We start from the raw sequence: 12616 nt of genomic DNA, 5'->3' as shown, positions 1-12616 counted from the left end.
GGCTTAGCGGCTCAGCGGCAGCGCGAGTCCACCCCAGAGCGCACGGCAGGCCGGCAGAGCCAACGCCCGGGCGCCGGCCGTTACTTGGTGCCCCCGGTGCTGGGCTGACGGCGAGCCGGACGGCCGGGGTGCCCGCAGCAGAGGCGGGTGAAGGGCTCGGAGCCCACGCTGGACTCGTGCCTGTGTGCACACCGTGCGGCCGCCATCAGCCCGCAGACTCCCCGGGAGCGTGGCCGTGGCGGCGACGCTTCGGGCCACAGCCGGCCGGGCGGCGGGCAGCCTTGGGCCCCGCTCCCTCACTCATTTCTCCACAGACAGGAGCCGCTGCCGCGTGCCAGGCACGCTTCTAGGGGCTGGGGTCCAGCAGGGAATGGTGGACACGCTCGGTTTTCTGGGAGAGCTTGCATTCTGATGGGAGAGGGCACACACGTGCTCACACACACACACACACACACACACACACACGAGTGAATGATCGAGTGGGCACCGTCTGAGCCCACCTCCTACCTGTGGAACCTGATGTCACAAGCCCGGCTGGGTGAGGCTGGTGGGCAGTGGGGATGTTTGGTTTGTTTAAGGGTCATGGGGAGCCGCTGGAGGGCTTTACACAGGGAAGGGACCTGCTCAGACAAGGTCACGCAGGCTTCTGGCAGAGGGCCGTGGGCGTGGCGAGGGCGGCCTCGGGGCCCCAGGCAGGGAGACCCGTGGACATGGGTCCCAGCGGCCAGCCTGAGGGCTTTCCCAGAGCAAGGATCTCAGCACTGGCAGCGCTGCTGTCTGGGCTGGGTCCGCCCTCACTGTGGGCGCCTGCGGGTTGCAGGATGTTGATGGTGTCTCTCGTCCTTGGCCCCTGCCTACCGGACGCCCATGCACTTGTCTCCAGACACGACGACCAGAACTGTCTCAAGACATTGCCCCAGGCCCGCTGGGGACAAAGTCACCACCGTGGGGAGTCGCAGCAGGCCCAGCGGGACCCGCCAACGAGCTGGACGCAGGCCGCAGGCGGCGTGGAAACCTGCCCACGACCAGGAGGGGCAGGAGCGGGGGCAGGGACCACAGGCGCCCCTCAAGCCGGACGACCTGCAGAGCTGACCAGGGGGCGAGTGCCGGCCCGCCAGAGGCTGACCTGTGTCAGGGAGGTCATAGGCTGTGGGCACCGGGTGTGGGGGGCAGCGGGACGGCTTCCAGGGCAGCGGAGCCTCCGTCTCGAGGTTAATGATGGTGAACCGAGCACAGCCCTCCTGGTGCTCAGGCCTCCACGTGGCCTCCGCGGGGCCAGACGACCTGCTCACATGCTCTGGCCTTGGGGTCTCCCCACAGTCTGGCCTTGGGGTCGCCCTGCGGTCTGGCCGTGCGGTCACCCTGCGGTCTGGCCGTGCGGTCACCCTACGGTCTGGCCTTGGGGTCCCCCTGTGGTCTCGCTGTGGGGTCGCCCTGCGGTCTGGCCTTGGGGTCGCCCCACAGTCTGGCCTTGGGGTCACCCTATGCTCTGGCCTTGGGGTCGCCCGGTGGTCTCGCTGTGGGGTCGCCCTGCGGTCTGGCCTTGGGGTCGCCCTATGCTCTGGCCTTGGGGTCGCCCTGTGGTCTCGCTGTGGGGTCACCCCTCAGTCTGACCTTGGGGTTGCCCTGTGGTCTCGCTGTGGGGCCGCCCCGCGGTCTGGCCTTGGGGTCGCCCTATGGTCTCGCTGTGGGGTCTCCCTGTGGTCTCGCTGTGGGGTCGCCCCGCAGTCTGGCCTTGGGGTTGCCCTATGCTCTGGCCTTGGGGTCGCCCTGTGGTCTCGCTGTGGCATCGCCCTGTGGTCTCGCTGTGGGGTCGCCCTGCAGTCTGGCCTTGGGGTCGCCCTGTGGTTTCGCTGTGGCATCGCCCTGTGGTCTCGCTGTGGCATCGCCCTGTGGTCTCGCTGTGGGGTCGCCCCACGGTCTGGCCTTGGGGTCGCCCCGCGGTCTGGCCTTGGGGTCGCCCTGTGGTCTTGCTGTGGGGTTGTCCCATAGTCTGACCGTGGCGTCGCCCCGTGACCACAAGGAAGAGCGCCTGCGCTGCTGCCAGGAATGCACACGAGTCCGAGGACACCAAGGGATGGTCGTTGTCTTTATTCGAACACACGGGCTTCCAAACTACAGGTGATGCATCTAACAGAGCACAGCATGCAAACAGAGGTCAGAGGGGACAGTGTTAGAGCAGCGCAGCAGCTGGCACACCCATCTCGGCCACGGTGAACCAAACGCGACCAGACAGCTGAACGGCCTCCCCGCGGCATCAGTAGGTAGGTGCTCACACCAAAGGGAAACCACAGCCGCCAACCCTGCCTCCTCCACACAGACTTGGGGTCTGATTGACACAGGACGGTTTTCAATTAACAATTTAAACCTGATGTGTCCTTCAACCCTCCCCCCCACCAACAGAGCAAAAGCAATGATTTCAAGCGTCTCTGATCGTCTATAAAAGATACTCTGAAAGAGTCTAATAGAGGAGAGAGGAGGTGAATTTTCAGACTCAGAAGAATCACAGCCTTCATGGATGATGTGAATAGCCCCCGCAAGAATCACATTTTTTCCAGGGAGAGTATCAACAAAAGGCTACCGACAGTCACAGGGATAAAACGCCTGGAGTTACGCTGAGGCGACAAGGACACAGGTGTTTAGTCAAAAAATGCGACGCCACCTTTTGTCTTATTTTAGAAAAACAGGTTCTTAGAAAGTAGACTTGATACTGTTTTCTGACAAGTGGGTCCTATCTGCTCACATGGGAGGAGACACTGATGGGCACGTTTGCCGCTTTCTCTGGACGTTGGAGCAGGTCTGAGCCGCCTTCTCAGGGAGACCCCGAGAACTGCACAGCTCTTATACCGCTTCATTGAACTTTTCCCAAATAACTGAGACCTGGGGACCCTAGGGACGGGAGACAGAGTGGAGGAGACACCCCTCTCCCAGGCCAAAAGGTGGCTGCAGAGCCTTGAGGAGCAAGAAAAGGGGCCCCAGGGATCCCCGCAATCCTGGAGCTGCATCTGTACAGAGAACAGGGAAGCTTCTCTCTCGTGGCCCAGAGTCTCCAGACTTTAGACAGTGGTCCCCACTGTCTATTAAGAGCATCAAGGACGTCATTCCTCCAGGCACTGTGAGGGGCCACCGCACCCCACTAGCGGGGGCAGCCCTGTAGCAGAGCGCAGGTCCGGGTGCTCCGGGCGGCCCACCCCAGCTGAGTCCTCCTACAGGCTCCTAGTGATTGGAATCTTATGAAATCATTGGAATCACTGGAATCTTATGAAATCTTATGAACTCATTCTAAAATAAAATGAGTTTTATTTTAAAAACTCATTTTAAAGGAAGAATTGATTTATTAAAGTTCTCTATAAAAAAGTACAAATAGCCCAGTATATTCAGATGTTCTGTTTGGAATGAACAAATTAGATTTTTCCATAAGGTTTCAAAAAGTCTTTGGAGCCTGTGGGCCATAGTGCGGGTTATCATAAGGCTGTTTGATGACTGAGTTGGACACACACAATTATTAACTATCAGCTGATCACACAGATCAGAGGCACTGGGGTCCTAATCTCAGCTTTTAACCCTCCTGAGGGCTCCCGACACTGCAGGGTTAACAATTGTGGCCGCGCCTTTCTCTATGGCTGCCTCCGCCCAAACGGGAAACGGCAGGAACGCTGACAGTCACTATATTTCATAAAGTATAACCCAAGTAACTCAAGGAAAAGATGTCTTTTAAGACATCTCCCAACACTCCCTGTTAGACTGCAGCGTGGCGACCGCCAGCCTGCTGCCCGGATCCCGAGAGTCATGCCCGGTTCCCTGCCCAGTGCCAGGGCCGTGAGGATGTTTCCGGCGCCTGGCGGGGCAACAGACGCGGCTGCCCCTGCGGGGCTTCGAGAAGCAGGAGACGGTGCACCGGACGGCAGTGTGAGGGTGCCTGCCACGGCGCTTCGTTTCCCGGGCTTTAAAACCGGACGGCCCCCCTCTGCCTTCCTGCAGCTCTGAGAAAACACCCCCAGCGACACACTCAGACTTCCGCTGGGTGCCCTGGGCGTGGGGCCGCCTGCGGAGTCCGGCGATTTTGCCCTTTCTGCCCGCCCCGCCCCGGGCTGCAGGCCGCCACCCAGCAGGACACTCGGGCCCCACCCAGAGCTGGGAGCCCCTTCCCGGCGCGGGGGCTCAGGGGCCGGCCGTGGCCTTCCGGACGCTCTCTGGCCAGGAGCAGCAAACTTGCCCTCACGCCTCCGGGAGCAGCTACGCCCCGCCGGGGGCCCTCCCCCTTCCCGGCTTCCTCCGGCTGCGGGGGCGGCCGTCGGTCCTTCTGCGCCCAAGCCCGCCCTTGCCTGGACCCCTCGGCCCCCTCCCACGACCTCTCCCGGCCCAGAGCGCAGCGGGGGCCCTCGGGCCCGTCCCCTGCGTCCCCGCGCCCCGCCGCAGACCGTGCTCATCCGCCGTGCGCGCCTCGCATCAACCTGGGTCCTCGCGGTCTTCCATCCGACCTTCTCAGCCCGGGTTTCCAAAGACCTCTTCACCCTCTGATTTTCTCCCAAATTCCTGATACGAAAGCCTAACACACCTCCCTCCGAGGACACAGCGGACAGTGACCCTGCGGGACGGTGAGCTCAGTCACGCGGGCGGGAAGAGCAGACGCCGGGACCGGGGCTCCCCGCGACCTCCCGGCCGCTGGCCCGCGCGGGCCTCCCGGGAGCCCTGCGGGCGGCGCACTCCAGGTGCTTCCTCAAACCAGGCCCCTGTGGGTCTAAACAAGACGCCGAGAGGAGGGGCAACCCCTCCCCGCGGCCCGCAGCCTCGCAGGACCGCCCGCCCCAGCGCTGCCTCTGGCAGGAAGGGGACGCGACCTTCTGAACGGCCTCTGGAGCCACGGGGTCCGGATTTCCGGTCCTTCCCGGGTTGCCCGGGGGCCTGACCCCTCGAGGCCTCCTCCTCACTCCGACCCTTTGGCAGCTCCCCTCTGGGCTTTATTTTACCAGACCCCCGTGAAGGGGGTGAATCCACGGAACCTCGGTTCAACCCACTCTGCTAACCATCACCTACATGGTGTGTGCTTTCAACAGGACTATCGTGGGATCTCAGTTTCTTAAAAAGCATCAGCTTTGATCTAAATTCGGGGCACAGCCACGCGTCGACTCGCCCCACCACGGTGACCCTTGCTGACCCTGATCTCCCCCCGGTTTCCCCCAAGTCTGTTTTCAGGCTCGCAGCCGCTCCCACAGGGCTGGCCCCACACAGGGGTTTCCGCACGTTCAGAAAGGATGGAAGCCAGCTGCGATGCGGGGCAAGGTTCCGGAGAAAGGCGGAGAAAGAGGAACAACCTGGAAGCGCGTCCGCCGTGGGAGGACAGAGCGGCTTCCCCGGCTCAGCGCCTGCTGGGGAGCACGCGGTCCGAGCCGCCGTCCTGGACTGCCCTCCCCTCGCCGGGCGCCTGCCTGGGGAGCTGTCCTGGGGTTGCTCCACTCCAGGGCAGGGTGACCGGCTGTTTCTTGGGTTCTCTCTATACCTGGGTCCCTTTCCATCAGACCAAATGAGGTGTGGGGGAGGATGGGCCAGGCCCGCACAGACCCCCCATGGGGGCCCACGGTCCAGCAACGGTGGCTGAAGAAGCTCCTCTTTGCTGGTCTAACCTGGTCTAACCTCTTCCCTACCCGGCGCCTCCTCCAATCACAAGTTCCCGGGATGGCAAGGCCTCTCGTCTCTTAAGGCCCCTCAGGGGTGGTGTGTCAGCCGAGAGTCAGGAAAGAGCAGAACGTAAAACTGAAACGACACGTCACTGGGGGCACTGGGGGCCGACGGGGAACGGAGCACCCCCAGCGCTGACGGCCACGGCCTTCAGCACCCGCTTCCTGCTGCTGGCGGCCGGCTCCCCCAGGCCCTCGCTGTGATGCTGTCTCACAGCTGTGCTCCCTCTAAGACCCGGAGAGAGCGCCGGCCTCCCGAGAGCGTCTGCAGAGCGCTCGGGCCTGGCCTCGCTGTCTTCGGACCGCTCGGGCCTGGCCTCGCCGTCTGCAGGTGCGGAGTGGACGGTGGGTCGTGCCAGGGCCGGCACGCTCCTGGGGCGTCCACGCACCCACGTCGGGAAGGGCTTCCCGAATCACTAGCAGCAGCAAGGCTGCAGGAGGGGACAGAACAGACGAACCAAGTCTGGCCTGGGACCGCGAGGACACCACCGCGGCACCCAAGGCCTGGGTCCCCTGAAGCCAGATGGTCCCCATGGCCCCAGGAGGGAGAGTGACGCAGGACCAGGCCACAGATGGTGCTTGGAGGGCAAGGGCAGGGGGCGGGGTCTCACCTCAACATTATCTTCCAGAGAAAACTTCTGTTTGCAGGTAGAATTAAATATTTATACATGTATATACCTTATTGATCATGTAAAGTAGCCATTCACTTTCAGAATTAGATCTACTGCAATAAAAAATTAATAAAGCCGCTCTAGTGCCAAGGCAGGGTACACACAGAGCTTGGGTGTGGAAGAGGAAGCTTTGCAAGGGGAAGGAAGCTAAAACTTAATCATAAAAGCAAGTTAGAAACAAGGGCCTTCACAAATATAGCACAGTTGTGTCTTATAAAATTATTGTAATACTCTCTTTATACTTGATACGATTATATCAATAATATAGATTCACTTGTTATTAAGGTTTATTATAAACATGCAAAGTTCATTGCATGAAGCGTTTGCGAAACATACTAAAATCCTTCCAGCAATAAAGCCTCTTTGAGCTGACATGCATCCGGGTTTCCTGACTGCAGCGCCAGGCGTGTCATTCGACACGACACCCTGGGGCACCCACACTGTTCACCTCAGAAGACGGGGATGGGGGTGCGGGGTCCTGGGGCTGCCTCTGGAGCCACGCTGGGTGAGCTGACTGTACATCGTACTCTCACAGACACCGCAGCCCGTTCAATAAATAAGTACAAAAGGGGAGGGCGCACGCTTCCACTTCCCAGGCAGCAGGCAGTGAAGCAGCAGTGTGTGGACGGGGTTGGCTAACAACACTGTGAGGATGGCTGATGGCTGATGGCACCCTGGATCCAGAGTCATCTCTCGGAGATTATGAATCACTCACACTCACACACACACACACACTCACACACACTGGTCTGTCCTTGATCTGATTTCTTGTGCTCATTTAGCGGATTCCTTAGAAGATTTGGCCTCTTAAAAAGACATGCAAGTATCAAAACAGTTATCAGCCAAGTCAGGTACAAGGTGACAGACGCCCCCAACACCCATCTAGGGCTCTCTTCCTCTCTCTAAACCAGTGACCGCAGTACGGGAACCATGAGCGGGTTACAACCGTCAGCGCCTGGGAGCAGTGAGCTTGCAAACTGGACTAGACTTCTCCCAGCCTCTCGGGTTCTGGGGACAGTGTCCATGGAGGCAGAGGACACAAGCGGCGGGTTTTCTGAAGCCCTCCCAACCCCCGAGTCCTGCCTCGCTCGCGCTCTGGGACCTCCATTCTTTTATTCCAAAGATGTGGTGGGTGGAGATGTTTCCGGCCCCCTAGACCGTTTGGTTCATTTGAACATCTCTGATCGGGAAATCTCGATGGTGAAAATCAATAGAGGGTTTGGGAAACACATCAAACAGTACCAAAAAAAGGGGGGGCGGGCAGAGTCTGTTTGCTTTCCAGGAAGGGCCAATCCCCCGCCAGGTGTCACCTCTAGGTAAAGCGGGTGCTGACGTGACGTCATCTTCCGCTGAGATGACGCAGCCGAGCGCGGGGACCACCACCCTACAGTTTTCAGGCCTCCACCTGGAACAGGGAGGGCCGAGGCCGTCAAACTCTAGGGTGGGGGTCGCTTCCCACGGCGGGGGCGCGGGCGAGGCTTCCGCGAGGAGTCTCATACCGCGCTCTGCAGGATGGGGTGCACGAACTGGGGGTTGACGTACGAGAAGCCTTCGAAATCAGACTGGTCGATGTTAGCGATGACCAGCTGGTCGGGCGGCGTCAAGACAGGCTGCCCTCGCGTGAAGAACTTGTCGAAGTTCTCTGCTCCTTTGCCGCACTGTGGGGAGAAGAGAAAGGAGAGGTCGGTGGGGGTTCCGCCACTGACCCCGGGGGCCGCTCTCCGCGGGGCGGGCCGGGGCCTCAGGCCGGTCCGGCGGGACGGGCCCCGGAGGGTTTGCGGCCGAGCGGCTGGCGAGCCGGCGCCGGGCACAGCGATCGCTCACGAGGTCACTCGCGGCTGAATCGGCCAGCAGCCCGGAACCGGAACCGGAAGCCGGGGGGGGGGCCGGCGTGCCGGGGGGCCGGGCCGGCCGCGCCAGAGAGCCCGGTCTCCTGTGTTCCGCCACACTCCGCCCCGCCCTTCGGAGCCGCGGGGACAGAAGCCACACGCTCAGGGCCCCGGGTCAGTCCGCCAGCTGGCAGGCCGGGAAGTCGGGGAATGCGCACAGTCGCCCCTGACCTGAGAGGCTGGGGGCCTGTTGCAGGTTCGGGTCTTTGCAGCCGTGTTTGTAAGTTGTGTTATGCTTGTCTTCCAGCTAGGAGGTTCTGAAAACCTCGACCCTAAATTCATCTTCAGCCAGGACGGAATCAGCATGGAGGCAAGGCTGGCCTCTTCTTCCCGGGCTCAGGGGATGGGGGCACTTCTGCCAGCCAGCACACAGGCGGCCACGGAGCTCACTGTTTGTGGTTCCGGCGGGAGGGCGTGCGTGCCGGGGTCCCTGGAGGCAGAGTGTCTGCCTGTCCCAGACGCCCACCGCTCCCCTCCCGGGCCCAGCAGGCACTTCATGCGCCGGGGCTGCGCGCAGAGCTGCCCTCCTGGGGGAGGGGGTCTGGGAAACACAGCAGCGTAGGCAGCACTGCTTGGGAGCCTGACCCCCAACTAAGAGGCAGGGGTGTCCTGCGCACACTCCAGTCCCCAGAGGGGCGGCAGGTTGGGGTCCCGGATCTCAGGGCGACTCTGAGGCAGAGTGCTGGGGGTGCCCTGGTGACATGAGTGACCATCTTCTCCTCCCCCAGCGGGGACCTCAGGGTGGCACAAAGCAGTCCTGAGTCTGCGGAGCTCCCCCACCTCTCACAGGGCACAGGGGAGATGTGGGGCCACCCCACGCTCCACATTCCCGGGGAGTGCAGAGCGCCTTCGGAGTGAAGGCCAGCAGATGCCCACTCCCACATTCGGGGCCCCCACCAGACCATTCAGAGTCCAGGCTCTTCAAGGAAGAAAGGACGGGAATTTTCCGAGACTCAATCAGGGGCCACACTTGATTCATCAGGAAAACCGACCAACAGCAACCAACCTCCAGACACTCTGGGGCCCCCACGACCGGTCAGGACAGAGAGACGGTGCGGGTGCGGCGGTCAGGAGGTGGCCCCAGCCTGGCGTGTGTGCTGGACGGCTCCCTGGGCAGTCCCAAGCCCAGACTGCCTCTGTGGCCGCAGCAGTGCGTCTGACACCCCAGGAAGGTGGGGGTTCAGGGCTGAAGTGCCGGGCGGTGGCTTCAGGCAGCGCACATGCTCCCCCGAGAAGATGGGGAGCAAACACTTGCCTCCTGCGGCTGCCATGAGGTCAAAGGAGCAGCTGGGGAACCCTGAGCCGGCGATGAGGTCCGACATAGACCCAAGATGGGCCCCACAGACGCGGGCATCCGGCAGGGACCAGGCATGCAGCTAACTCGTGAGGGATGAATGAACTATTAGTAATCCGCCTCCTGCCCGACTCTGGATGGAGCACTGCCTGCCTAGTTCACTGGACGTTGGGGTGTCTCCCACCCCATTCCCTGCTCTGGACTGAACTGCCTGCCTCGTTCTCTGCACGCTCCTGGCCATTTGGTAAAATCATCGAGGAATGAAATGAATTGGGGAGGTCAGGCTGTCAGGAGGGGGTCGAAGGAGGCTTGGGATACGCGCTCCCCTCCTGGAGCCCCACAGAGCTCACAGCCTCTGCATTTGTGCACAGGGCCGCGGGGAAGAGACGGCGTCTGCTCCTCGGACACTCAGCTGGGACCCCGGCCTGCGAGGGGCCAGCGACACCGCACAGCACACACGCTGGTCTCAAGCCTACCCTTCACACCTGAGTGTCCTGGTGACAGAGAGATTAGACCCAAGGGCACCAGCATGGGGATTAGGGTGAGTGTGAGTAGCTCCACAACGCTAAGTTACAGAGCAGAACACTAAACCAAACTCAGCACAGCGGGAAGGGTGTGGAACGAAGCCGGAGGAGAGGTGGACAGCACAGCGAGGGGAGGACACTCCCTGCGGGCAGGGACCGTTTGCCAAAGACCAGACATGGCAGCTTTGTCTCGGGGCAGGCCGGTGGTCCCAGCAGAGGGGGCGGGGGGCACATCGCCCGCAGTGGGGCTCAGCTCCCTGACTCTCCATTTAGTTAAGGAGCCGGTGGAAGGAATGAGCCGGCGCCTCCCGGGAGGTCCCGTCTGTACCAGAGAGCTGTCTGGCGAGGGGTTGGGACGCCGGGGCATCTGTGCTTCCTCAGACCAACATGCGGAGGGCGGGGCTCCGTGCGCGGCCCAGGCAAGCGGGAGCACACGCCAGGACTAGGCAGTGCGGTTAGTTTGTTCATCGCATCACTCAAGGTTCCGAGAGGTGCTCACCGAAGGCCTGGACGCCCACTGAAGCCAGTGCATTTTGGTGCAGAAAGTCTGGAGGAGGAGAACGGACAGAGGAGGGTTTGGAAGAGAGTCAGTGCCCGTGCAGAGGAGCCACAGGGTCACATGAGCCACGTGGGGCACCTCTGAGGTGGACCTCCGTGTGAAGGTTCACACACGCACGCAGCCTTCTGGAAGCTTACAGAAGTGAGTGAGCAGCAGGCATGGTCTGTGCAGAGGGTGGTCTTACATCCTTCCCTGCGGCTTGACTGCCTCTTTCCACACACAGAGTTTGTATTTTAATGATAATTCAAAAAAATGGGCTGGGGCCTCTTTCACCTCCTGCCAGTGTTCCCTGGAGACAGACCCTGAGTCTCTGACAAAATTAAACATAACTCCTCTCACCTGCCCGCAGAGCCTCTTAGGGAAGGCTACTCCAGGTCAGGAGGTAGCTGATTTATGGGTGACTTTGCCCATAAGTGGGGCTTCCCTGGTGGCTCAGACGGTAAAGATTCTGCCTGCAATGCAGGAAATGTGGGTTCAGTCCCTGGGTCAAGAAGATCCCCTGGAGAAGGAAATGGCAACCCACTCCAGTATTCTTGCCTGAAGAGGAGCCTGGCGGGCTACGGTTCATGAGGTTGCAAAGAGCTGGACACAACTAAGCGACTCGATGGACGTGAATCTGAGTGAACTCCGGGAGTTGGTGATGGACAGGAAGGCCTGGCGTGCTGCAATTCATGGGGTCGCAAAGAGTTGGACACGATTGAGCGACTGAACTGAACTGAAGCGACTAACACTTTGCCCATAAACAGACACACTGAAGGGGCAGGTTCCTGCAGGGTGAGGGCCTGCGTATCTGAGGGCAGAGGTTGCAACTAATTGCGCTCTGTATTCTCTGGCATAAAAACACACATGCCTCCTGGTCTTTCTTTACACTAATAGCTTTATGGCATTCGAGGCTGCTTCTCCAAGGAGGGCTGTTGTCCTGAGTAGCATCGTGGGGGACCTTCCTCCAGACCACAGCCAGTGGCCACGGGTCTGCACTTTCCCCATTGCCTCCACCTCCCCACCCTGCCCTACAGCTCCCTGGGCCTTGCAGGACAGCTGCTCGTTCATATCGATAATTACTTTAAAAGTCTCATTTCTTCACGTTTCTCTCTTGAGCAGAATCGCATTTGGGAGCATGATTACCAAGGAATAGGAAGGCTTCTCGCCTCCAATTAACCAAGAAGATGCCGTCCTGGCCACGTTCCAGGCTTAAATCAACACCAGCACGTCACCTATGGCAGATTCCAGTCCCCCAAGGCTGGTTAGTGGCCCCGCACTGTCGGCGACCCTCCCAGAGCCTTAAGCATCTTGACTTTAATTAGCATCATTGCAGCTGGTTCCACGGAAGGGCTCTGAGAAGGAACCATCTGCCACTGGGGAGGGCTGATGAGACGCGGCCCAAGGCTCCTGATCCAGCCTCCCCAGTCCTCCTCCTCCTCCTGCCTGGAGGGCAGCTGCTGCTCCCTGTAAGCACCTTCTTAGAGCAAAAGACTACAGCACCGTGAGATGCCCTTGAAAGTGAAAGTGGTCACTCAGTCGTGTCCGACTCTTTGCAACCCCCACGGACTGTGGCCCATCAGGCTCCTCTGTCCATGGGATTCTCTAGGCAAGAACACTGGAGTGAGTTGCCATGCCCTCCTCCAGGGGATCTTCCCGACCCAGGAACTGAAGCTGGGTCTTCTCCATCACAGGCAGAGTCTTATCGTCTGTGCCACCAGTGAAGTCTGAGAAGCCCTTAGTTCTAGGAAATGCACATGGAATAATGTCGGTGTGAGCCTGTGGCTTTCTCTCAGGGGACCCAGAAAATACATGTATGTGTGTCCTCAGCTCGCTGCCATCACAGAGATGCAGAGGAAGGAAGACACGGGGCAGTGGTGGGAGGCTAACACTTAGGGGGTCCAGGGAAAGGGCATTCAGCAATCTGTGCAGCTCTTCTGTTTCAAGTAATTATTTCAAAATAAATAAAAAATACTAGAACACTGCACTAACTTGGATAATAAAACCATCATCGCACTGTCT

At 60.2% G+C, this 12616-nt stretch overlaps 1 protein-coding gene and 2 long non-coding RNA genes across 6 annotated transcripts in view; 2 read left to right on the top strand and 1 right to left on the bottom strand.

Annotated features, from left to right (window-relative positions):
* The first annotated feature begins 3698 nt into the window (after positions 1–3698).
* Positions 3699–6721, top strand: LOC138414604 (uncharacterized). Its single transcript, XR_011246924.1, has 2 exons — positions 3699–4598; positions 5186–6721. It is a non-coding gene; the product is annotated as an uncharacterized lncRNA (long non-coding RNA).
* Positions 6619–12616, bottom strand: part of PRKCA (protein kinase C alpha) — a 283875-nt gene continuing 277877 nt past the window's right edge. The window contains exons 17-19 of one of the 3 annotated variants that reach the window (XM_069542356.1): positions 10556–10603; positions 7849–8007; positions 6619–7754 (exon numbers count right to left, since the gene is read on the bottom strand). In XM_069542356.1, the coding sequence (XP_069398457.1) occupies positions 7743–7754; positions 7849–8007; positions 10556–10603 (219 nt within the window). In that variant the 3' untranslated portion in view covers positions 6619–7742. Of the gene's footprint in view, positions 8008–10555; positions 10604–12616 lie in introns of all 3 variants that reach the window. The other 2 variants (XM_069542357.1, XM_069542358.1) reach the window with 2 other exon arrangements.
* Positions 8226–12581, top strand: LOC138414606 (uncharacterized). Of its 2 annotated transcripts, XR_011246926.1 has the most exons (3): positions 8228–8458; positions 9904–10073; positions 11717–12581. It is a non-coding gene; the product is annotated as an uncharacterized lncRNA (long non-coding RNA). The 2 variants fall into 2 exon arrangements; XR_011246927.1 differs by lacking the exon at positions 9904–10073 and having other exon boundaries at positions 8226–8458.

This window comes from Ovis canadensis, chromosome 11 (genome assembly GCF_042477335.2).
Source record: "Ovis canadensis isolate MfBH-ARS-UI-01 breed Bighorn chromosome 11, ARS-UI_OviCan_v2, whole genome shotgun sequence".
Classification (NCBI taxonomy): domain Eukaryota; kingdom Metazoa; phylum Chordata; class Mammalia; order Artiodactyla; family Bovidae; genus Ovis; species Ovis canadensis.
Note: the sequence above shows the minus strand (reverse complement) of the source record. Positions and strands in the feature narration are given on the sequence as shown.